General features: G+C 42.2%; 1 protein-coding gene across 1 annotated transcript; it reads right to left on the bottom strand.

Moving 5' to 3' along the window:
• Window positions 1–126: 126 nt before the first annotated feature.
• H1-8 (H1.8 linker histone) lies at window positions 127–26,338 on the bottom strand. The gene is made up of 5 exons (XM_037000420.2): window positions 26,176–26,338; window positions 3,213–3,472; window positions 1,598–1,961; window positions 778–839; window positions 127–478 (listed from the first exon to the last, which is right to left on the bottom strand). The coding sequence occupies exons 1-5, from the start codon at window positions 26,264–26,266 to the stop codon at window positions 227–229; spliced, it is 1,029 nt and encodes a 342-aa protein (XP_036856315.1). The 5' UTR covers window positions 26,267–26,338; the 3' UTR covers window positions 127–226.
• Window positions 26,339–27,688: the final 1,350 nt, after the last annotated feature.

Below are 27,688 nucleotides of genomic sequence, written 5' to 3'. Positions count from 1 at the left end.
CTACGTTAGCCCCTTACACTGCAGAGTTTGTCTCCCCCCAGGATGGGAGCTCCTGCCTGGGCCCTGGCCCGGATGGCCAAATACTTGGACCTCAGCCTCTTCCCACATCAATTTGTAAGGGGAAAAAAGTCTTTATTTATAAAGAGGTTACAGTCAAATAAATAGAGTGGTAGTTTGTTGGGGAATAAAAACTCAGGCAGAATCTCAGTCTCTCTCCACCCCACCTCTAGCTCCCAGCTTCCGCCTTCTTACTGGCCACTTTGGACGAGGAGGTGTTGGTGGGCATGCCGGGCTTTCTCAGGCCCTTGGGGGCCTCTGGCTTCCTGGCCAGCGGTGCCAGCACCGTCTTGGACCCACTGCCTTCAGAAGGAGCGGCGGCCTTGGCTTTCAGACCCCTCCCAGTCCCCTGGGCAGCAGCCTCCGTAGGGATCTTGCTTCCTGTCTTTTTGTTGGCTGAGGAAGCAGCATGGTTCTCCCTCTATAAGAAAGCAAACCAGGGAGAGGGGCAGCTGAGCAGGGCTGCGCATGCCGCTGGGAGCCCATGAGTGCGGGTGGGAACCCCGGCTCCGGGTGGCTTCGGAGGAGTGACCTCACCTCTCTAAGCCTTGTCTCTTATCTTAAAATGGGGAGCAAGATCCTCATGCACTGGAAGGCCAGAGAAGGTAAGTAAGCAAACTGAGCTTCGAGCTGACCCTCCAGGGATGGGTGCAGGGCCCCAGGCTCCGGCCTGTTCAGAGTGGAGACCCAGACCAGTCGCACATTCATGCAGGCACCTACCTTGGTGACCGTGGGTTTTGAACTCTGATGCCCAGATTTTGTGTTCCCATGGGCCTTGGCATCTGTGGGAAGGTGGGGAAGACTACTTTCAGAAGATGCCGGTGGTCCAGAAGGGGGGCCCTGTAGCCCCCATCCTGCCCAGGCTCTGTCCTCACTCTGACATGGCCTATGTGCCCTGGGGCACGTCTTTCAGCCACTCAGAGCCTGGGTGCCCTATTCTGCAAACCGGGGAAGGCAGCATCTCTCTCACAGAGGGTCTGGGGGTTGACCGGACCCTGGCTAACCATCCCTCACTCCCAGAAAAGCACTGGACTGACTCCCTGCTCTGCTGCCCACACCAAAGGCACCTCCCAGGTTTATCAGCCTTTAGTTTTTAGCCTGTCTTCCATGTGGCAGCCAGGATATATTTTTAAAAATATCCTGGACTCTGGCTATTCCCTGTTCAGAGTTCTTCCAAGGCTACTCATTGTCCTCTAAAGTTCAGACTCCCAGCTGTCCCTACTTTTGTTTTCCCCTTCCCACTGCACACAGAACTATGTGCACTTCCTCAAAAGCTCTGGCTTCTTCATACCTCTGGGCCTTTGCACTGACTGTTCTGCCTCACACCTCCTCCAGGAAGCTTCCCCAGACCTCTCTCAGAAATAAGTCTCTCTTCCTCTCTGGGTTCCATGCCTGCTACCATGAGTTCTCCATTTCTCCAGGTCAGGCTAAGTGCTCAGAACACATTTACTAGATAAGGAAACCCCCTCCTACCTCACATCCAGTGGCTGCCAGAAAACAGTGTCCCTATACCTTCCTCTTACCCCACTCACACACCTACCTTGGTTGTTCCTTCTGCCTTTGACCTTTGACTCCCCACCAGGCCTACTGGTGCTGGGAGGGGCCTGGGTGGCCCTGTCTGGCTGTCCGGGGGCCTTCCTGGCCGTGCCTAGTCTTGCCTCCTGGTCCTTGGTCTGGCTGCCTTTCTTGGGAGCCTTCCCCTTGGCTGCACCTGGTTTGGAGGGAACTGTCCTCACCTCTCCTGGCTTCCTGGGTCCCTTTTTGACCTCACCCGGATTGAGAGGGTCCTTCTTTGCCTCACTTGGCTTCTTGGGACCCTGCTCCTTGGCCTCACTGGGTCTCCTGGGGGCCACCATGGTGGACCTCTTCCTGGGCTGGATTCTCCTTTTGTTCTTGGGAACTAACTGGTGGAACAGAGAATAGAGTGGAATTGAGAGGAGAACTGGGTGTCCCATGCCCTGCACCCTAAGACAGGACAGGGAGCTGGGCACCTGAGTCTCTTCCCCGCCCAAAGTTCTCATCCCACTGCGCAGGGAGTCATCATGCTGCTCTGGGAGGGCCAGGCCTGTGCCCCCTGATCCTGCCTCTGGGAGCCTCTGAGCCCAGCTTCTGGGAGCAGGTCATGTTCACTGTGAGCCCTGAGCCCAGGCCTCTGAGTTGCTGATCTGTGAACCTCTTCAGATCCCCACACGCCCGCACATGGCCTGCAGCTCTGACTCCCCATCCCTCTCCCCACTCCTTTACCCCTCCCCATGTGCCCAGTGCACATGGGCCTCTGAGGTCAAACAGCCCAGACAACTCCCTCCAGCTCTCCTCAGCCATGTGTCCTGGCCTGTCCCCTCCTCCCCTGGCCTGTCTTCCCAGCTTCATAATGGGGCCCTCAGGGAGGGTGTGAGTAGTGGGGGATGCTATGGACCCTGGAAACAGGTAGTCCCTGCCCTTCTAGAGCTCACCTCTGATGACGTTGCCTCCCTGCCCCCAAACTTTCGGGTCTTGGTGGGAATTGGGGAGCCATGAAACAACCCCACTCCTGGCACACCCGCCTTGCTAACAAGCCCACTGCCCTGCCTCCCCTCCCATCAGCCCACTTTCCTGACTGGCCCCCAGGCCCTGCAGCCTAACCCAGCCACACACCCCCAGGGCCCCACCTTTGGCACACCCTCTGCACCTGGCTTTGCCATGGCTCGTGTGCAAGCTCTGAGCCATGCCCAGGGACACAGTCAGGGCGGGCCTTCCTGTACTCAGGTCCCCAGTTACCACGGTGACTGAAACGTGGTAGGGTGAGAATATTTCACAGTGTTCCATGGCAAGTATCAACCACTGCTATGTGCTGGAGCACAGCAATGATCAGACACCAGGTCTGGGTCCCTGAGATTTCCCTGGTGGCAGCCAAAAGTCATGATGCTGGGGACTGAGCTTGTGCCAAAGCTGCCTCCGCTCTGAGTGAACCTGGGTAGGTCCCCTCTGGGTTTGGAGCCAGAGAGTGCAGGGAACAAATCCAACTCATGACCTGCCAGAGCCCATGGTCAGGTCTGCCCTGTCCCTGGTGAGGAATTCCAGGAAGGGGCTGAGGCTACAAGAGCCGGAACTGAGTTCAAACCCTGGGGCCCAGGCTCTCCCATACCCAGCCTCCCCACCCAGCCCAGCCGGCTCACTTTGAAGCTGCCAGTGGCCCCCTTGGCCTTGGAGTTGACAGGCCTGACAAGGAGGCCACGGCGTATGCCTGTGGCCAGGGCCTGCTTCAGCAGGTACTTGAGCCGGATGACATCCACCATGGGGTACTTCTGCAGGATATAAACCTTGATGGCTGCCACAGAGGTGCCCCGGCGCTGCTCTCCGACCTGCAGCGCCTCCAGCACCATGCGCAGCACGGGAGGGTGGCGGTGCAGCACTTGGATGCTGGTGCGGCTCGGGCCTGCAGAGGAGGACAGCAGGACATCACCCAGAGCCCAGCCTACCCTCAGGCTCTGTCCACAACCAACATGCCTGTGCACCACGCATCAGGTCAGCCAGGCCTTCAGGAGATGGGCCGGGGCCCAGAGGATCAAATTCACCCCCAGTCAGTGTCCCATCCGTAGGTTTATAAGCAGCTTCAGGACAGAGCATGCTGCTCAGCAGGCCCCCACTTCCCAGTGCCTGGCATGGAGCTGGGTACACACTAGGTGCCCTGTAATGACTCACTGAAGGAATTAAACAGTCCTTTTAAAAATTCACTTGAGGAGGTACACAGATCTCCCAACACAAGGGACCCAAGGAAGACAACACCAAGACATAATAATTAAAATGGCAAAGATCAATGATAACAGCAGAGTATTAAAAGCAGCCAGTGAGAGAAAAAAGGTCACCTACAAAGGAAAACCCATCAGGCTATCATCAGACTTCTCAGCAGAAACCTTACAGGCCAGAAGGGAGTGGTGTGATATATTTAGTGCAATGAAACAGAAGGTCCCAGAACTAAGAATACTCTACCCAGCAAGATTGTCATTTAAATTTGAAGGAGGGATTAAACAATTTCCAGATAAGCAAAAGTTGAGATAATTTATCTCCACAAATCACCTCTACAGTGCATTTTGGAGGAACTCCTGTAGATGGAAGTGTTCCTAAGGCTAAATAGCTGTCACCAAAGAAAGTAAAACCACAGTAAAATAAGTAGACTAATTAATTACTAAGCAAATTAAATTTAAATCAACTACCCCCAAAGTCAGTCAAGGGATACACAAAGAGTACAGAATACAATACCTAATATATAAAGAATGAAGGAGGAAGAAAAAAAGAACCTTTAGATTGTGTTTGTAATAGCACACAAAGTGAGTTAAGTTAAACTCTTAGATAGTAAAGAAGCTACCCTTGAACCTTTGGTAACCACAAATCTAAAGCCTGCCATGGCAATAAGTACATATCTATTGACAATCAACCTAAATATAAAAGGACTGAATGCACCAATCAAAAAGACATAGAGTCACAAAATGGATAAAAAAAAAAAAAAAGTCCTGTCTATATGCTGCCTAAGAGAGACTCACTTCAAACCTAAAGACATATAGACTAAAAGTGAAGGGATGGAAGAAGATATTTCATGCAACTAATAGGGAGAACAAAGAAGTTGAAGTACTCATATCAGACAAAATAGACATCAAAACAAAGAAAGTAACATGAGACAAAGAAGGACATTACATAATAATAAAGGGGTTGGTCCAACAAGAGGATATAACCATTATAAATATCTATGCACCCAACACAGGATCACCTACATACGTGAAACAAATACTAAGCACCATTAAAGGGGAAAATCGAAGGCAATGCATTCATTTTAGGAGACTTCAACAAACCACTGACTCCAAAGGAAAGACTAACCAGACAGAAAATAAGTAAGGACACAAGGGCACTGAACACCACACTAGAACAGATGGACCTAACAGACATCTACAGAACATTCCACCCAAAAGCAGCAGGACACGCATTCTTCTCAAGTACGCATGGAACATTTTCCAGAATAGATCATATACTAGGCAACAAAAAGAGCCTTAGTAAATTCAGAAGGATTGAAATTGTGCCAACTAGCTTCTCAGACCACAAAGGTATGAAACTAGAAATAAATTATGTAAAGAAAACAAAAAAATCCCACAAACACATGGAAGCTTAACAACATGCTCCTAAATAATCAATTGACCAATGACCAAATAAAAACAGAGATCAAGCGATATATGGAGACAAATGAAAGCAATAACTCAACACTGCAAAATCTGTGCGATGCAGTGAGGGCTGTGCTAAGAGGGAAGTATATTGCAATACAGGCCTACCTCAGGAAAGAAGAACAATCCCATATGAACAGTCTAAACTCACAATTAATGAAACTAGAAAAAGAACAAATGAGGCCCAAAGTCAGTAGAAGGAGGGACATAATAAAGATTAGAACATAAATAAATAAAATCGAGAAGAAAAAATCAATTGAAAGAATCAATGAAAGCAGGAGCTGGTTCTTCAAGAAAATTAACAAAATAGATAAGTCTGGATAAGGGTTTATCAAGAAAAAAAAGAGAATCTACACATAAACAGAATCAGAAATGAGAAAGGAAAAATCACTATGGACACCACATAAATACAAAGAATTATTAGAGAATACTATGAAAAATTATATGCTAACAAATTGGATAACCTAGAAGAAATGGACAACTTTCTAGAAAAATACAACCTTCCAAGGCTGACCAAGGAAGAAATAGAAAATCTGAATAGACCAATTACCAGCAATGAAAGTAAACTGGTAATCAAAAAACTACCTAAGAACAAAACCCCTGGTCCAGATGGCTTCACTGCTGAATTTTATCAAACATTTAGTGAAGACCTAATACCCATCCTCCTTAAAGTTTTCCAAAAAGTAGAAGAGGAGGGAATACTTCCAAACTCATTCTATGACACCAGCATCACTCTATACCAAACCAGGCAAAGGAACCACACAAAAAAGAAAATTACAGACCAAAATCCCTGATGAACATAAATGCAAAAATACTCAACAAAATATCAGCAAACCAAATTTTAAAAATACATAAAAAAGATCATCTATCATAATCAAGAAGGATTTATTCCAGGGATGCAAGGATGGTACAACATTCGAAAATCCATCAACATCATCCACCACATCAACAAAAAGGACAACAACCACATGATCATCTCCACAGATGCTGAAAAGGCATTTGACAAAATTCAACATCCATTCACGATAAAAACTCTCAACAAAATGGGTATAGAGGGCAAGTACCTCAACATAATAAACGCTGTATATGACAAACCCACGGCCAACATCATACTTAACAGCAGAAAGCTGAAACTTTTCCTCTAAGATTGGGAAAAAGACAAGGATGCCCACTCTCCCCACTTTTATTCAACACAGTACTGGAGGTCCTAGCCACGGCAATCAGACAACAAAGAAATAAAAGGTATCCACATTGGTAAGGAAGAAGTTAAACTGTCACTGTTTGCAGATGACACGATATTGTACATAAAAAAAACCTAAAGAACCACTCCAAAACTAATAGAACTACTATCCAAATTCAGCAAAGTTGCAGAATACAAAATTAATACACAGAAGTCTGTTGCTTTCCTATACACTAATGATGAACTAGCAGAGAAATCAGGAAAACAATTCCATTCACAACTGCATCAAAAAGAATAAAATACCTAGGAATAAACCTAACCAAGGAAGTGAAAGACCTATACGCTGAAAACTACAAGACACTCATGAGAGAAATTAAAGAGGACACTAACAAATGGAAATTCATCTCATGCTCTTGGGTAGGAAGATTAATATTGTCAAAATGGCCATCCTGCCTAAAGCAATCTACAGATTTAATGCAATCCTTATCAAAATACTGACAGCATTCTTCAACAAACTGGAACAAATAGTTTTAAAATTCATTATAGAACCACAAAATACCACAAACAGCCAAAGCAATCCTGAGAAGGAAGAATAAAGCAGGGGGAATTATGCTCCCCTACTTCAAGCTCTATTACAAAGCCACAGTAATCAAGACAATTTGGTACTGTTACAAGAACAGACCCATAGATCAATGAAACAAACTAGAAAGCCCAGATATAAACCCAAGCATATATGGCCAATTAATATACAATAAAGGAGCCATGGGTATACAATGGGGAAATGACAGCCTCTTCAACAGCTGGTGTTGGCAAAACTGGACAGCTACATGTAAGAGAATGAAACTGGATTATTGTCTAACTCCAAACACAAAAGTAAACTCGAAATGGATAAAAGTCCTGAAAGTATGTCATGAAAGCATAAAACTCTTAGAGGAAAAAATATAAACATGAATATAAACATGAGCAACTTTTTCCTGAACACATCTCCTCAGGTGATGGGAAACAAAATAAAAAATGAACAAATAGGGCTACATCAAACTAAAAAGCTTCTGTACAGCAAAGGACACCAGCAGAACAAAAAGGCATCCTATAGTATGGGAGAATATATTTGTAAATGACATATCCGACAAGGGGTTAACATCCAAAATATACAAAGAACTTACAAGCCTCAACTCCCAAAAAGCAAATAATCCAATTAAAAAATGGGAAGATATGAACAGACACTTCTCCAAAGAAGAAATTCAGATGGCCAACAGACACATGAAAAGATGCTCCACATCACTAATTATCAGGGAAATGCAAATTAAAACCACAATCTCATCACTTCACACCATTTAGGATGGCCAATATTGAAAAGACTAGGAACAACAAATGCTGGTGAGGATGTGGAGAAAGGGTTCCCCTCCTACACTGCTGGTGGGAATGTAAATTAGGTCAACCATTGTTGAAAGCAATATGGGGAGGTTCCTCAAAAAACTAAAAATAGAAATACCATTTGACCCAGAAGTTCCACTCCCAGGAATTTACCCAAAGAAAACGAGATCCCAGATTCAAAAAAGACACATGCACCCCTATGTTTATGGCAGCACTATTTACAATAGCCAAGATAGGGAAACAACCTAAGTGTCCATCAGTAGATGAATGGATAAAGAAGATGTGGTACATATACACAATGGAATGTTATTCAGCCATAAGAAGAAAAAAAAATCCTACCCTTTGCAACAACATGGATGGAGCTAGAGGGTATAAGTTCAGTGAAATAAGCCAGGCGGAGAAAGACAAGTACCAAATGATTTCCCTCATTTGTGGAGTATAAGAACAAAGCAAAACTGAAGGAACAAAACAGCAGCAGATTCACAGACTCCAAGAATGAACTAGTGGTTACCAAAGGGGAGGGGTGTGGGAGGGTGGGTGGGGAGGGAGGGAGAAGGGGATTGAGGGGTATTATGTTTAGTACACATGGTGTGTGTGGGGGTCACGCACAGGGAAGACAGTGTAGCACAGAGAAGACAAGTAGTGACTCTGTGGCATCTTACTACATTGATGGACAGTGACTGCAATGGGGTATGTGGGGTGAACTTTATAATATGGGTGAATGTAGTAACCACAATGTTTTTCATGTGAAACCTTCATAAGAGTGTATATCAGTGATAGCTTAATAAGAAAAAAATACACTTAAATCATGTCAATACACTAAATCTCACTATCAGTTTACAGGAACCCCAGGGCTCTGTAAGAGGCCATGGGGATGCCATGAGCAAGATCAGGATAAGCCCAGTTTCTTCCACAAAGAAACATGGAGGAAAAGAAAAAGTGAGGGGCCCCCAGATAGGAAAATCACTGAAGAGATCTTTCAACCAAGTATGACGTGGGGCCCCTGTTCCAATTCAGAACAAGATCCAAACAATCCAACTGGAAATAAAAGGCAATTAGATAAATGTGAATGCTGGAAATATTGAATGATATTAAAGATATTGTTTCAGGTGGGCTAATGGCATTGTAATTGTTTTATAGGAGGTTCTTATCTTTTAAAGATAAATGCTGGGCTACTTACAGATGCAATGATAAGTCTAGCATTTGCTTCAGAATAACCTAGTAGATGAAATAAGAGTAGCCACGGGCCAATAAGTGCTAAGGATGGATGGTGGGAGCACAGGCCAGGGGGCACTGTCCCACTCAGTCTACTACTGTTTTGCTTTGAAAGGTTTTATAATTAAAAGTTGTAAAGAATTCTTTTGCTAGGTTTATACCCAACAGAAATTAAAATAGGTGTCCACACAAAAATTTGTATACAGATGTTTATATTGACATTATTGATAATCGCCAAAAAGTAGAAACAGCTGAAATATCCATAAACCAATGAGTAGTAAAACAAAATGTGCTATAGCCAAAAATGGACTATCATCCAGCCAGAAATGCTTTCTTGAAAACATGCTGAGTAAAAGAAGCCAGTCACAAAAAGTCCCATATTGTATGACTGCATTTATATGAGATGCCCCTAATGGCAAATCATGAGACAGAAAGTGGATTAGCGGTTGCCAGGAGACAGGGTAAATGAGGGAGTGACTATTAAGGGGTACAGGATTTCTTTTTGGGGTGATGAAAGTATTCTAAAATTGACTGGAATCAATGGAACAGAATAGAGAACCTAGAAACATAGTAATTAACTATATAGGCATGAGTTTACGACAAAGGAGGGAAGCATATACCACAGAGAAAAGACAGTCTCTTCAATAAATGGCATTGGTAAAACTGGACAGCTACATGCAAGAGAATAAATCTAGACCACTCTCTTACACCATACACAAAAGTAAACTGAAAATGGATTAAAGACCCAAATAAGACCTAAAACCATAGAACTCCTAAAAGAAAACAGACAGTAAACTCTTGAACATCAGCATTAGTAATTTTTTTCTGGATACATCTCCTCAGGAAAGGAAATTGAAAGTGAAAATAAGTGGGACTACAGCAAACTAAAAACTGTACAGCAAAGGACACCATCAACAAAACAAAAAGGCAACCTACTGCATGGGAGAATGTTCTTGCAAATGACAAAATTGATAAGGAGCTAATATTCAAAATACATAAAGAACTCATATAAATCAACACCAAAAATATAATCTGATTAAGAAATGGGCAGAGCAACCCATGGACTCCTGGACTGTGCCCATCCACCTACAGCCAACCCTTTAGCATGGCCCCAGCTGGCAATCACACAGGGGACCCCCAGCCAATATACTGGAACTTCTGGCAGCAGGACGCATCTCTCATACTCACTCAGACTCTAACCAGCCAAAACCACAGGCACACACAGTCTACCCAGGGAACCTTGCTACACAAGGTCAATCCTCCAAGACTGAGAGAGGTAACCATTCAACAAATTCATAGAATCAAGCACAGAGTGCCAAACAAAATGGGAGGTTGGAGGAATACTGGCCAAATGACAAAACAAGATGAAACTTCAGAAAAAATAATTAAATGAAATGGAGTTAACCAATCTACATGATAAAGAATTCAAAGCAATGGTTATAAACATACTCATCAGACTTGAGAGAAGAATGGATTCTTGAGAGAAGGGAGGACTTCAACAAAGAAATAGAAAATCTAAAAAAAAATCAATCAAATAAAATACTTAGGAATAAACCTAACCAAGGAGTTAAAAGACCTGTACTCTGAAAACTATAAAACACTAATGAAAGAAACTGAAGAAGACACAAATAAATAGAGAGCTATTCAATGATCATGGGTAGGAAGAATTAACTTTGTCAAAATGGCCATCCTGCCCAAAGCAATTTACAGATTCAATGCAATCCCTATCAAAATACCAATGGCGGGGCGGAGCCAGGATGGCGGTGTGAGTAGAGCAGTGGAAATCTCCTCCCAAAAACACATAGAGCTATGAAAATATAACAAAGAAAAATCTTCCTAAAATAGAGACCACAGGACACAGGACAACATCCAGACCACATCCACACCTGCAAGGAACCAGCGCCTTGCGAAGGGGAGTGCTTTTTGGAAGTCTTAAAGGGGCAGGACAGGTCACTTAGACCAGAGGCAGGGAATCTGGGGATCTCTGGGCACTCTAACCCCCTGGGCAGCAGGGAGCACAGAGGCCCCTTACGGAGATAAATAGTCTCCTGGCTGCTCCCCCTCCAACGGGGCTCCACCATTTTGGAGGAACAGCCCCAGCCAGGCCAAGCCCACAGCAACAGCGGAGATAAACCCCAAAGCAACTGGGCAGGAAGCAGAAGCCCTGCCTGCGCACAGCTGCCCAGCACAAGCAACTAGAGGTCGCTATTCTCCCAGGAAAAGGCTACAAACCAACAAGAAGGGAAGCTCTTCCAGCGGTCACTTGTACCAGCTCTGCAAACTATCTCTATCACCATGAAAAGGCAAAACTACAGGCAGACAAAGATAACAGAGACAACACCTGAGAAGGAGACAGACCTAACTAGTCCTCCTGAAAAAGAATTCAAAATAAAAATCATGAACATGCTGACAGAGATGCAGAAAAAAATGCAAGAGCAATGGGATGAGATGCAGAGAAAAATGCAAGAGCAGTGGGATGAAGTCCGGAAGGAGATCACAGATGTCAGGAAAGAGATCACAGAAGTGAAACAATCCCTGGAAGGATTTATAAGCAGAATGGATAAGATGCAAGAGGCCATTGAAGGAATAGAAGCCAGAGAACAGGAACGTATAGAAGCTGACATAGAGAGAGATAAAAGGATCTCCAGGAATGAAACACTAAGAGAAATATGTGACCAATACAAAAGGAAAAACATTCGTATTATAGGGATACCAGAAGAGGAAGAAAGAGGAAAACGGATAGAAAGTGTCTTTGAAGAAATAATTGCTGAAAACTTCCCCAAACTGGGGGAGGAAATAATCAAACAGACCATGGAATTATACAGAACCCCCAACAGAAAGGATCCAAGGAGGACAACACCAAGACACATAATAATTAAAATGGCAAGGATCAAGGACAAGGAAAGAGTTTTAAAGGCAGCTAGAGAGAAAAAGGTCACCTATAAAGGAAAACCAATCAGGCTAACATCAGACTTCTCAACAGAAATCCTACAGGCCAGAAGAGAATGGCATGATATACTTAATGCAATGAAACAGAAGGGCCTTGAACCAAGGATACTGTATCCAGCACGACTATCATTTAAATATGATGGTGGGATCAAACAATTCCCAGACAAGCAAAAGCTGAGGGAATTTGCTTCCCACAAACCACCTCTACAGGGCATCCTACAGGGACTGCTCTAGATGGGAGCACCCCTAAAAAGAGCACAGAACAAAACACACAACATATGAAGAATGGAGGAGGAGGAATAAGAAGGGAGAGAAGAAAAGAATCTCCAGACAGTGTATATAACAGCTCAATAAGCGAGCTAAGTTAGGCAGTAAGATACTAAAGAAGCTAACCTTGAACCTTTGGTAACCACGAATCTAAAGCCTGCAATGGCAATAAGTACATATCTCTCAATAGTCACCCTAAATGTAAATGGACTTAATGCACAAATCAAAAGACATAGAGTAATAGAATGGATAAAAAAGCAAGACCCATCTATATGCTGCTTACAAGAAACTCACCTTAAACCCAAAGATAAGCATAGACTAAAAGTCAAGGGATGGAAAAACATATTTCAGGCAAACAACAGTGAGAAGAAAGCAGGGGTTGCAGTACTAATATCAGACAAAATAGACTTCAAAACAAAGAAAGTAACAAGAGATAAAGAAGGCCACTACATAATGATAAAGGGCTCAGTCCAACAAGAGGATATAACCATTCTAAATATATATGCACCCAATACAGGAGCACCAGCATATGTGAAGCAAATACTAACAGAACTAAAGAGGGAAATAGACTGCAATGCATTCATTGTAGGAGACTTCAACACACCACTCACCCCAAAGGATAGATCCACCGGGCAGAAAATAAGTAAAGACACACAGGCACTGAACAACACACTAGAACAGATGGACCTAATAGACATCTATAGAACTTTACATCCAAAAGCAACAGGATATACATTCTTCTCAAGTGCACATGGAACATTCTCCAGAATAGACCACATACTAGCTCACAAAAAGAGCCTCAGTAAATTCCACAATATTGAAATTCTACCAACCAATTTTTCAGACCACAAAGGTATGAAAGTAGAAATAAATTCTACAAAGAAAACAAAAAGGCTCACAAACACATGGAGGCTTAACAACATGCTACTAAATAATCAATGGATCAATGAACAAATCAAAATAGAGATCAAGGAATATATAGAAACAAATGACAACAACAACACTAAGCCCCAACTTCTGTGGGATGCAGCAAAAGCAGTCTTAAGAGGAAAGTATATAGCAATCCAGGCACACTTGAAGAAGGAAGAACAATCCCAAATGAATAGTCTAACATCACAATTATTAAAACTGGAAAAAGAAGAACAAATGAGGCCTAAAGTCAGCAGAAGGAGGGACATAATAAAGATCAGAGAAGAAATAAACAAAATTGAGAAGAATAAAACAATAGCAAAAATCAACGAAACCAAGAGCTGGTTCTTTGAGAAAATAAACAAAATAGATAAGCCTCTAGCCCAACTTATTAAGAGAAAAAGAGAATCAACACAAATCAACATAATCAGAAATGAGAATGGAAAAATCACGACGGACTCCACAGAAATACAAAGAATTATTAAAGACTACTATGAAAACCTATATGCCAACAAGCTGGAAAACCTAGAAGAAATGGACAACTTCCTAGAAAAATACAACCTCCCAAGACTGACCAAGGAAGAAACACAAAAGTTAAACAAACCAATTACAAGCAAAGAAATTGAAACAGTAATCAAAAAACTACCCAAGAACAAAACCCCGGGGCCGGACGGATTTACCTCGGAATTTTATCAGACACACAGAGAAGACATAATACCCATTCTCCTTAAAGTGTTCCACAAAATAGAAGAAGAGGGAATACTCCCAAACTCATTCTATGAAGCCAACATCACCCTAATACCAAAACCAGGAAAAGACCCCACCAAAAAAGAAAATTACAGACCAATATCCCTGATGAATGTAGATGCAAAAATACTCAATAAAATATTAGCAAACAGAATTCAACAGTATATCAAAAGGATCATACACCATGACCAAGTGGGGTTCATCCCAGGGATGCAAGGATGGTACAACATTCGAAAATCCATCAACATCATCCACCACATCAACAAAAAGAAAGACAAAAACCACATGATCATCTCCATAGATGCTGAAAAAGCATTTGACAAAATTCAACATCCATTCATGATAAAAACTCTCAGCAAAATGGGAATAGAGGGCAAGTACCTCAACATAATAAAGGCCATATATGATAAACCCACAGCCAGCATTATACTGAACAGCGAGAAGCTGAAAGCATTTCCACTGAGATCGGGAACCAGACAGGGATGCCCACTCTCCCCACTGTTATTTAACATAGTACTGGAGGTCCTAGCCACAGCAATCAGACAAAACAAAGAAATACAAGGAATCCAGATGGGTAAAGAAGAAGTTAAACTGTCACTATTTGCAGATGATATGATACTGTACATAAAAAACCCTAAAGACTCCACTCCAAAACTACTAGAACTGATATCGGAATACAGCAAAGTTGCAGGATACAAAATTAACACACAGAAATCTGTAGCTTTCCTATACACTAACAACGAATCAATAGAAAGAGAAATCAGGAAAACAATTCCATTCACCATTGCATCAAAAAGAATAAAATACCTAGGAATAAACCTAACCAAGGAAGTGAAAGACTTATACTCTGAAAACTACAAGTCACTCTTAAGAGAAATTAAAGGGGACACTAATAAATGGAAACTCATCCCATGCTCATGGCTAGGAAGAATTAATATCGTCAAAATGGCCATCCTGCCCAAAGCAATATACAGATTTGATGCAATCCCTCTCAAATTACCAGCAACATTCTTCAATGAATTGGAACAAATAATTCAAAAATTCATATGGAAACACCAAAGACCCCGAATAGCCAAAGCAATCCTGAAAAAGAAGAATAAAGTAGGGGGGATCTCACTCCCCAACTTCAAGCTCTACTACAAAGCCATAGTAATCAAGACAATTTGGTACTGGCACAAGAACAGAGCCACAGACCAGTGGAACAGATTAGAGACCCCAGAAATTAACCCAAACATATATGGTCAATTAATATTTGATAAAGGAGCCATGGACATACAATGGCAAAATGACAGTCTCTTCAACAGATGGTGCTGGCAAAACTGGAGAGCTACATGTAGGAGAATGAAACTGGACCATTGTCTAACCCCATATACAAAGGTAAACTCAAAATGGATCAAAGACCTGAATGTAAGGCATGAAACCATTAAACTCTTGGAAAAAAACATAGGCAAAAACCTCTTAGACATAAACATGAGTGATCTCTTCTTGAACATATCTCCCCGGGCAAGGAAAACAACAGCAAAAATGAGCAAGTGAGACTACATTAAGCTGAAAAGCTTCTGTACAGCGAAAGACACCATCAATAGAACAAAAAGGAACCCTACAGTATGGGAGAATATATTTGAAAATGACAGATCCGATAAAGGCTTGACGTCCAGAATATATAAAGAGCTCACACGCCTCAACAAACAAAAAACAAATAACCCAATTAAAAAATGGGCAGAGGAACTGAACAGACAGTTCTCCAAAAAAGAAATACAGATGGCCAAGAGACACATGAAAAGATGCTCCACATCGCTAATTATCAGAGAAATGCAAATTAAAACTACAATGAGGTATCACCTCACACCAGTAAGGATAGCTGCCATCCAAAAGACAAACAACAACAAATGTTGGCGAGGCTGTGGAGAAAGGGGAACCCTCCTACACTGCTGGTGGGAATGTAAATTAGTTCAACCATTGTGGAAAGCAGTTTGGAGGTTCATCAAAATGCTCAAAACAGACCTACCTTTTGACCCAGGAATCCCACTCCTAGGAATTTACCCTAAGAACGCAGCAATCAAGTTTGAGAAAGACAGATGCACCCCTATGTTTATCGCAGCACTATTTACAATAGACAAGAATTGGAAGCAACCTAAATGTCCATCGGTAGATGAATGGATAAAGAAGATGTGGTACATATACACAATGGAATACTACTCAGCCATAAGAAGTGGAAAAATCCAACCATTTGCAGCAACATGGATGGAGCTGGAGAGTATTATGCTCAGTGAAATAAGCCAAGCGGAGAAAGAGAAATACCAAATGATGTCACTCATCTGAGGAGTATAGGAACAAAGGAAAAACTGAAGGAACAAAACAGCAGTGAAGTTACAGAACCCAAAAATGGACTAACAGGTACCAAAGGGAAAGGAACTGGGGAGGATGGGTGGGCAGGGAGGGATAAGGGGGGGGGAAGAAAAAGGGGGTTATTAAGATTAGCATGCATGGGGGGGAGGGAGCAAGGGGAGGGTGGGCTGCACAACACAGAGAGGACAAGTAGTGACTCTACAACATTTTGCTAAGCTGATGGACAGTAACCGTAATGTGGTTGTTAGGGGGGACCTGATATAGGGGAGAGCATAGTAAACATAGTATTCTTCATGTAAGTGTAGATTAAAAATTTAAAAAAAAAAAAAAAAGAAAGAAAGAAAGAAAGAAAGAAGGAAAAGGGGGATTACTCCTTAACAGGATAAAACTATTGGTAAATCAAAGATCAACGCATGCTTTAAATATCCTTAATGTTGATCACTTAAAGGGTGTCAGATGATCAGCTATGGAGGTACTCTTTTCTGATAATATTCCTTTCTCTTAATTTAAAAAAAAAAAAAAAGCAGTTACTGTGTGCTGACCTCCAATGAGTTCTGCACAGTGGTATAGAGGGCATGTCAAAGTGTGGGCAAAGGGTCTGTTTGTTTCTATGCAGGAGATCAAGGCCCAGCTTGGATACCCAGAAAATGAACTAAGATACGATATGAGGAGGAGCTTCCGGCATCAGCACTCTCTGGAGGACTTGTGCCGGGGGATGATCATCAAAAAGCCTCCACAGGGATTCGGACGATGCTGCGGTTGTGGCTGCATCCAGCCCACCATCTCCTGGACTTGCCATAAGAATGAGGAGGGAGATGTCTAGGCTGGCATGTGCATACAGTGAGACAACGAATTTGACCGGATCTGTACTGTTGGAACTCAACCAGGAGTTGGGAGGGGTGCAAGTTGTAGCACTCCAAAATCTCATGACTATAGACTATCTATGGTTAAAAGAACATATGGGATGTGAACAGATCCCAGAAATGGGCTGCTTTAATTTGTCTGATGGTTCAAGTACAGTTGGACAATATCCATCATATCATAGATAAATTTTCACAAATGCCTAGGGTGCCTAAGTGGTTTTCTTGGCTTCACTGGAGATGGATGGTAATTATAGAGTTGCTTTGTTTATGTCACCGTATTCCTATTATGTTAATATATGTGTGAAAATTAGTTAGTAGTTTAAAACCTATACATACTTAAGGTACTATACAAGAAGATATGTCAAAGAAATAATCAATCCTCCCAAGTTTCCTTCGTATGCTACATCTATAGCTTTTCTTCTTCCTTCCTAATTACAACCCTTAAATAGAATTCGTGCCTCATATCGAATTTACCGAGTATCATAATTCCTCCAGGTGGTAAAGATACCTTGAGACAAGTGCTGGGCATAGAAGCCACAGGGCATAAATCTGCAAAGAAGTAAAAAGCTAACCTTTGCAAACAATATGGCTTCTCTCTCACTTACCAACTTTACATTTCCCTGTATGGCCCCGGAAGATGACTGGTTAGCCAGAGACGGGTAAGATTCCTCAAGGGAGGAACAACCTAAGACAGGCACAGTCGCAGGGGGGCCATCAGGTGAGAATTTGGGGATCCACAGAGGTGAGGCTCAGAACCTCACCCCCCCTGCTTTGAGAGAAATCTTCTGCATCCGTGGATGTCTTGATGCCCTTGTCTAGCCTGGATTAATACTTAGTCCATAGGCACACACCTGATCATCTGATCATCTACATTTGCCTTCTTACAGCACTAAACTATGTTTTCTACCTTTATCTTGCATCTACCTACCACTTCAGCATTTTATTAAAAATAAAAATAATAATAATAGTAGGAGAAATGGGGGATCAACATATAGATCAAGTACAAAAAACAAACGAATATTCATATTTGACCTGATTGTTTATAGGTCATATTGCATGATCAAAACCGAAAGTTTCTGTGATGACTGCCCTTGTACTGTTCACCATGTAAGAATTTATTCACTATGTAAGAATTCGTTCACCATGTAAGAACTTGTTCGTTATGCTTCAGAAGATTGGAGACTGACGAGAATTAGGCTTGAGATGGATTAATGATTGTACATTGAGCATTGACCGCCCTATACTGAATTTTATTGTTGTTAACAACCATTTGATCAATAAATATGAGAGATGCCCTCTCAAAAAAATAAAAAATAAAAAAAATAAAAATAAAAAATACCAATGGCATTTTTGAATGAACTAGAGCAAATAATCCTAAAATTTATATGGAGCTATGAAACACATAAATAGCCAAAGCAATCTTGGAAAAGAACAAAGCTGGGGTATCATGCCTTCTGAATTCAAGCTATACTACAAAGCTACAGTGATTAAAACAGCATGGTACTGGCACAAGAACACTTACATAGGTCAATGGAACAGAATGGAGAGCCCAGAAATCAACTCATGCCTATAAATTAATTAATATATGATATGACAATGTAGACAATATATAGTGGGGAAAATACAGTCTCTTCAGTATCTGGTGTTGGGAAAGCTGGGCAGCTACATGCAAGAGAATGAAACGAAATCATTAACACCATATACAAAATTAAACTCTAAATGGATTAAAGACCTAAATATAATACATGGAACTATAAAACTCTTAAAGAAAACACTGGCAGGTATCTCCTGAACATCAGAATGAGTAATTTTTTTCTGGATACATTTCCTCAGGCAAGGGAAACAAAAGCAAAAACAAACAAGTGGGACCACAGCAAACTAAAAAGCTTTTATACAGCAAAGTAAACAATCAGCAAAACAAAATGGCAACCTATACTATGGGAGACTATATTTGCATATTATTTATCTTATAAGGGACTAATATTCAAAATACAACAAGAACTCATATGACTTAACACCAAAGAAACAAAGAACCAAATTAAAAAATGGGCAGAAGACCTAAATAGACATACAGATGGCCAACAATAACATGAACACATCAGTAATCATCAGGCAAATGCAAATCAAAGCCACAAGAGATGACTAGGGTCAGAAAGTCAAGAGACAAGTGTTGGCAAGGATGTGGAGAAAAGGGGCTCCTACATTGTTGGTGGGAATGTAAATTGGTACAGCCACTATGAAAAGCAGTATGGAAGTTCCTCAAAAAACTAAAAATTGAAATACCATATGACCTAGTAATTCTACTTCTGTGAATTTACCTGAAGAAAACAAGATCACTGATTCAAAAATATATATGTACCCCTATGTCTATTGCCACATTATTTACAATAGCCAAGATATGCAAGCAACCAAAGGCTTCATCAGTAGATGAACAGATAAAGATGATGCAGTACATATACAATGAAATGTTACTCAGCCATAAAAAGAGAAAGAAATCTTGCCATTCACAACAAGGATGGACCTAGAGGGCATTATGCTCAATGGAATAAGCCAGGCAGAGAAAAACAAATACCACATGATTTCACTTATATGTGGAATCTAAAACAAAATGAACAAAACAGAAATAGATTCATAGACAATGAGTAGTGACTAGTGCTTACCATGGGGGAAGGGTTGGGATGGGCTGGTAAAATGAGTGAAGGGGATAAAGAGGCACAAAATCTCAATCATAATGTGAACTAGTCACAGGGATGAAAGTACCGCATAGAAAACAGTCAATAATTCTGTAACATCTTTCTATGTTGACAAATAGAAACTACACTAGTTTGGGTGAGCATTTAATAGTATAGGTAACCGTCAAGTCACTATGTTGTATACTTAAAACCAATATAATATTGTGTATCAACTATAGTTCAATAAATATAAAATCAGAGATGAAGAATACAATAAATGAAGAAAAAAATACACTAGAGGGAATCCACAGACGACAGGAGGATACAAAAGAATGGATCAGCAATTTGAGGATAGGTTCAGGGACCTCTGAGATATCAACTGTCCTAATATTTGCACTATAGGCAACCCAGAAGAGAGGGAGAAAGGAGTAGAAAACTTATGTAAAGAAATAATAGCTGAAAACTTCCCTAATCTAAGGAAAGAAATAGACAGAACCAGGAATCAGAGAGCCCCAAATAAGATGAACCCAAAAAGGTCCACACCAAGAAACATTGTAATTAAAATGTCAAAAATCAAAGACAAAGGAAATATTAATAGCAGTGAGAGAAGAGCATCCATTTACCTACAAGGAAAATCCCCTAAGGCTATTGGCTGATTTTTCAGCAGAAACTCTACAGGCCAAAAGGGAGTAGGATGATATATTCAAAGTACTGAAAGGGAAAGACCTACAACCAAAATACTCCATCCAGCAAGGTTATCACTCAGAACTGAAGAGAGAGCTTCTCAGATAAACACAGGTTAAAAGAGTTCACCACCATGAAACCAGCCTTGCAAGAAATGTTAGAACTTTATGAGAAAAATGAAAGGCCATAACTAAAAGCAAGAAAATTATGAAAAGAAATTATTTCACTTGTAAAAGCAAACACCAAAGGTAATAGACCAATCATTTAAAAGCTAGTATGAAGGTTAAAAGTAGTAAAACCAACTACTTCTAAAAATTAGTTAAGGGAATCACTAAATAAAGGTGTTAAAGTTATATGCAGAAAATGTGGATTGAGAGGGAGTGAAAAATGTAATGTTGTTAGAATGAGTTTGAACTTAAAAGACTATCAACTTAGTAGAGACCGCTATATATGTAAGACACCATATATAAACCACATGGTGATCACAGACCAAAAGCTGGTAAGTACACAAAAATAAAGAGAAGGTAATCCAACCATTTCACTAAACTGTGTCATCATGCACAAGGGATGAAAGGAGAAGAAATAACAAGAGGAACACAACAAAAACAACCAGAAAATATTTAATAAAATGACAATAAGAATATACCTATCAATAATTACTTTAAATGTACATGGCCTAAATGCTCCAGTCAAAGACACAGGGTGATGACTGAATGAATAAAAAATAAGACTCATCTGTTTGCTGCCTTCAGGAGGCTCACTTCAGACCTAAAGACACACACAGAATGAAATTGAAGGGATGAAAAAAGATATTCCATGTAAACAGAAACAAACAAAGACTGGAGTTGCAGTACTTAGATTTAAAATATCAATATATAGACATCTGTTGTGTTTCTATATACAAATAATGAACTAACAAAGAGAAATTAAAAAGTCAATCCTATTTACACTTGCATCAAAAATACCTAGGAATAAATTTAACCAATGAGATGAAAGACCTGTAACTCTGGAAACTATAAAACATTGATGAAAGAAATTAAAGATGACACAAATAAATGGAAAGCTAGTCCAAGTTCATGGATAGGATTAATATTGTTAAAATGGTCACACTGCTTAAAGCAATCTACAGATTCAATGCAATCCTTATCAAAATACCAAAGGCATTTTTCACCAATTAGGAATAATCCTAAAATTTGTAGGAACCATGAAAAAAAATGAATAGCCCAAGCAATCTTGAAAAAGAACAACAAAGCTGGGAGTATCATGTATCCTGATTTCAAACTATACTACAAGTCTACAGTGATCAAAGCAGTATGGCACTGGCACAGGAACAGACCCATATACCAAGGGAACAGAAAAGGGAGCCCAGAAATAACCCCCTCAGATATGGTCAATTAATATACAACAAAGGAGGCAAGAATATACAATGGGGAAAAGACAGTCTCTTCAATAAATGGTGTCAGAAAAACTGTACAGCTACATGCAGAAGAATGGCCTAGGTCACTCTCTTACACCATACACAAAAATAAATTCAAAATAGATTAAAGAAATGTTTTCCTAAAAGAAAACATATGCAGTAAACTCTTGAACTTCAGCATTAGTAATTTTTTTCTGGATACATCTCTCCAGGCACGAAAACAAAAGCAAAAACAAACAAGTGGGACTACATCAAACTAAAAAGCTTCTTCACAGCAAAGCACACCATGAGCAAAACAAAAGGTAATCTTTTATATTAGAAAATATATTTGTGAATGATTAATCTGAAAGGGACTAATATTCAAAACATATAAAGAACTCATAAGATTCAACACCAAAGAAACAAATAACCCAATTAAAAAATGGGCAGAGGACCTGAATAGACGTTTTTCCAAAGATGACATACAGATGGTCAACAATAACATGAAAAGATGCTCCACATCAGAAATCATCAGGGAAATGCAAATCAAAGCCACAGAGATAGCACCTCACACCAGCCAGAATGGCTAGTATCAAAAAGATCACAAGCATTGGCCAGGATGTGGAGAGAAGGTAGCCCTTATACACCGCTGATGGGATTGCAAATTGGTGCAGCCACTGTGGAAAGCAGTATGGAGGTTCCTCAAAGAACTAAAAATCGAAATACCATATGACCCAGTAATTCCACTTCTGGGAATTTACCTGAAGAAAATAAAATCACTAAGCCAAAAAGATAGATGCACGTCTATGTTCATTACAACATTATTTACAATTTTCAAAATATGGAAACAACCTAAATGTCCACTGACATATGATTGAAGAAACAGTGTATATACACAATGGAATATTATTCAGCCATAAAAAAGGAATGAAATCTTGCCATTTGTGACAACATGGATGGACCTGGAGAATATATACTAAGTGAAATAAGTCAAATACTGTTGTCTTTCACTTATATGTGAAATCTAAAACAAAACAAATGAACAAACAAACAAAATTGAAATAGACTCAAACACAGAGAGCAGACTGGTGGTTGTCATGAGGGGAGGGGATTGCGAGGATGGGTGAAATAGGTGAAGGGGGCAAACATTAATTTGATACTTGGATCTGGGTGATGGTTACATGAGTGTATGCACATGTCAAAATTAATCAAGCTAAGATTTGTGCGTTTTACTGTATATACCATACTACTAATTTTTTTAATTTAAAAAAATTAAAGTACCCAGAAATCCTGTCATTTGCAACAACATGGATGGAACTAGAGAGTATTATACTAAGTGAGGTAAGCCAGGCTGAGATAGACAAATACCCTATGATTTCACTTACTTGTGGAATCTAAAAACAAAACAAAATAAAGTGGACAAAACAGCAGAAGACTCAGACACTGAGAAGGGACTGGCAGTTACTATGGGAGAGAGGAAGAGGGGAGGGGGTAAAGGGGCACAAAGATTCTCAATCACAGTGTAAGTAGGTCACGGGGATGGTAGTGCAGCATGGAGAACAGAGCCTCTAATTCCATAACAGCTTCCTATGTTGACAGACAGTAACTGCAGCAGTGGGGGGGGGGGGGGTGAGGATTTACTTACATGGGTAACTGTTGAACCGCTGTGTTGTATACTTGAAACCAATATAAGATTGTATATCAAGGATACATCAATTTAAAAAAATAACATTCAAAAAGAGGAAAGTAGCCAGGAGCCAACTGAGTGCTGAGGTTGGATGACAGGAGCCGGGGTGCGCAGTGCGGCAGGCAGGGGTCACTCTACTACTCAGTATGCTTTTGTATCCGTTTGAAGTTTTTCATAATAAAAATTACAAAAGAATTCCATTCCTAGGTATACGCCCAATGGAAATGAAGACATGTGTCCATGCAAAAATTTGTACACAAATGTTCACAGCAGCATTACAATAGCCAAAAAGTAGCAGCAACCCAAATGTCCATAAACTAGTAAATATATTTATATTTATAATAAATAAGTTTATGTTTATATTTTTTAACATATTTAATAATTTATTATTAAACAAATAAACATATAAACAGCCACAAAATGGACTATTATTCAGCCAAAGACAGAATGAAACATTTCCTTGAAAACATTGTCAAGTGAAAGAAGCCAGTCACAAAAAGCCCCATACTGCATGACTGCATTTGATGAGAAGCCCCAAGTGTGCAGATCATAGAGACAGAAAGTGGGTTAGTGGTGCCAGGGGCTGGGGGTGTGGTGGGGGAGTGACTGCTAAGGGGTTTGGGGTTTCTTTTTGGGGTGATGAAAATATTCTAAAACTGACCATGGAGAAGGATACACGCTGTGAATAGACTAAAAGCCATCGGACACTTTAAACTGGTGAACTGCATGGCATGTGAAGTCTTGAGATATCTCCATAAGCTGTTATTTTTTTTAAAAAGAGACTAGGACTGGGGGTGAGGAGGCAGAAAGTATGAGCAGTTATTCACCTCAAGGTACATGAAGGTGATTTAAACATGAAATCCAGTTTCCAACGCGGTGTGATGTTGATTTCTGATCAATTTGCAAAAATCAAAAGACGCAAAAGGAATCAACTGGCTAACATTAAAAAAAATATTTTTAAGTAGAAAAAAAGGAAAACCTATCTAAAAACTCTAAATCTCCAGCAAGAATTGTAAAGAGACCTAATGTAAGTCAACCACCACTGCCTCCTGGCCAAGAAGAGCCCAGAGCCCCAGATATGCATATTGGGGCCAAAGCCTGTGAACCAGCAGAATCCCGGATCATTTACCCCTGGGACCTGCGGGGTTTCAGGGCCGGTCTTCCAGTCTGTGCACTGCGATGGGGCCTCTGAGGAAGGCCTAGCCCTCCCAGCTCACTGCTAGGGTGTTTCCAGATGGGGGCCGCCTCCTCAAACCATGCCCTGTCCCAGGCAGCCATTCCCAAGTCTCCTCCCTCCCCAGCGCCTCCAGCTGGGTTCCACGCTCACTCTGCCATTATTCAGTGCCTGCTGTATACTGGAATGTCCTAAATAGAACTCACACCTCCCCAACCTGTCTGTCCTCCATTCTCTCCCCAAGGAATGGCACCCCATCCCACCCCCACAGAAGAGCCCAGGGACATGCAGGACCTTGCCTCCCCTTCGCCACCACAATAGCCTTTCCCCGTGGGCTCCCCCCTCCCTCCATTCGGGGCCCTCTCCATCTCCAGACCCAGCCTCCTCCCTGCTGCCTCTTTCCCTTTTGCTGCATCTCACATCCCTACTTCCCCACCTTCCCACTGCCTTCTGTATAAGAGCCCTGGCACCTGACTATGGCCTTGGAGAACCAGGCTGATGGGCCCTGCCCCCTCACTGCTGTTCCCCAACCCCAGAAGGAAAGCCTACAGCTCCCCAAATGTTCCCAGCACGCCTGCCCCTGGGCCTTTGCCCATGCTGTTCCCTCTGCCTGGGTGGCCTGTCTCCTCTGTGGTCACCCAGGCAGCTCTCACTCATCCTTCAAGGCCCAGACAGCACCAGGATTTGGACACTTACCCTGACCTCCAAAGCCAGAGTGAACCACACCATCTTGTGCTTCCAAGGCACCTGGAACGCACCCCACCCCCAGCTACATTCCCCCTGCAGGCCCCCAAAAGAGCCTTTACAAATACTCAGAACACCTCCCTTGCCTTGCTCTCTCTCCCTGGGTGAGGCTTATCCCTCCTTCAGGGGTCACCTCCTCCAGAAAGTCTCCCAGAGTAGGTTAGGTGACTCCTCTGGGCTCCTACAGTCCTCTGGGTTCCTGCCATTGAAGCACAGGCCGCATTGTCAAATGGCATGTATTAGTGAGGCAGGTTTGCCCATCAGACTGGATGTTCCTGGAGGCAATGAACCAGTGCCTTTTGCCTCTGTGGACCCCATATCCAGAGAAACTCTGAAGCATTACTTGTTGATTGAAAACTGGGATGCACCTAATCCCAATCCCAGCCTGGCATCAAACACTGGTGCCTTCCTCCTGACCCTCGAATTAGCTGCTCAGCTGCAGCTGGGCTGCCGGCCCACCCCCAACAGAAAATGGGCTCCAGCTGGTGCATCCCTCTCTGCCCTCTTCCCCTGAGCTGGGCCACTCTCAGCCGAGGCCCTACCTGGCCCACTCTACCTGTGGCATCAGCTTTTCTGCCAAATGGGCAGTCAAACTCAACGGCCTCTAAGACAGGTGCTGGGGTCGGGCTGTGAGAGGCGGAGGGTGGGAGGAGAAAGGTCCACAGCACACAGAGAACATGCTTGGAGGGCTGAGAGAGGAGCTGCCTCTCTTTGCTCACCTGGCTTTTCAGATCCAGACAGCCCAGATGACTCTACGGTGGAGGCCGAGGAGGCCGAGGTGTTGCTGGAGGCGATGCTCCCAGGAGCCATTGTGCAGAGGCTGAGGCAGAGGCAGATGCAGGTGGCTGGCCCTTCCCAGGTGTGAGGCTGCCAGGCAGGCCTGCTCCCCTTATATATCAGTGGCCCAGCCCCACCCCTCCAATTAGCCCCTGATTGGATTGGGAGGCTCTGAGCTGCTGCTTGGGGCAGGAGGGCTGGGATAGGGCCCTGCTACCCTGCCTTGTGTGCTGACGCCCCAACTTGGCCACCAACTCCTGTGTGGCCCTGAGTGAGTCAGCTGACTTCTCTGGGTCTCAGCCCCCATGGCAAAATGGTGGGAGCAGAGTTGTTTGATACCTCTTGCACCCTCCATCCATGAGGGCCTGGAGGTGCTGATGGGGAAGTGGGCACACCTGGTTGTGGAGTGGCCCCTGAAGTTCTCCAGCCCTCAGCCCCGGTGTCTGCTTCTGTTCCCAGGCCACTGCTGGCCTCGGTTTCTCTGGAAGTAGCAGTTGGAGCCTGACGTGTGTGTGTGTGTGTGTGTGTGTGTGTGTAAGTGAGCAGACAGGTCAACCTGTGGCCTCCTTTTGTTTTGTTATGTTTTACAAGAAAGATGTTTTAAGGGATGAATGAGCAATTTTTAAATAAAATGGCTTAGCAAAAGTCTCCAGAAAGAAGGACAATGTTCATTGGGAAACAGGAGCAGGCAATTCACCAGAAAGGCTGAGAAACATGGGAAAATGTTCTCGACCTCCTTGGCATTCAGGAAAACTCAAATTGAGACAATGATGAGATACTATTTTCCCATCAAACTGACAAAAATCGAAGGCAAAGTGTCGACAAGGATGCGGGGAGCCAGACCTCGCTGCCTCTGCCGGGGGCATAAACCAGGCTATAGCCCACTGGGAGTGGTACTCCCTTGAACCCGGCAACTCCGCTTCTCTGTCCTACAATTGCATTAGTCAGAAAAGAAATAATCGCTGAATTATTAGGAGAATTTAAAAAAAACTTGCAAATGAATCACTCAGGGCCTAAGTGAATTACTCCCTTACTGTAGAATACTCTGCAGCCATCTGAAATGAGGCAGATTAAAACAGGATGAGGTGGTATTCACACCCAGTAGAATGAAAAATATTTAAATGTCTATCAGTACCATCTAGGACATGAAGGAATGCATAGCTGCTGGGAGGGTGAGTTAGTAGCCACTTTAGAAAGCAATTCAGTCATGTCTAATTCAATTAAAGATGGACTCATGCCACATCCCCCTACCCCCCATGTCACTCTAGGTATAAATCTGAGAGAAACTCTCACACTGATAGGCAAGGATACTCACTGCAGTATTTGCAAAAATTCAAAATAATCTAAATGCTCATCAGGAAGAGAGTGGATGAACTGGTCTGTTCCCATGATGGAATGCTATACAGCAGTGAAAATGAATAAGCCAGAGTGTATCTGTGGAATATGCTCCCCACT

The sequence above is a fragment of the Manis javanica genome, chromosome 3 (assembly GCF_040802235.1).
Source record: "Manis javanica isolate MJ-LG chromosome 3, MJ_LKY, whole genome shotgun sequence".
NCBI lineage: Eukaryota > Metazoa > Chordata > Mammalia > Pholidota > Manidae > Manis > Manis javanica.
This window is presented reverse-complemented; position numbering and strand designations above follow the sequence as displayed.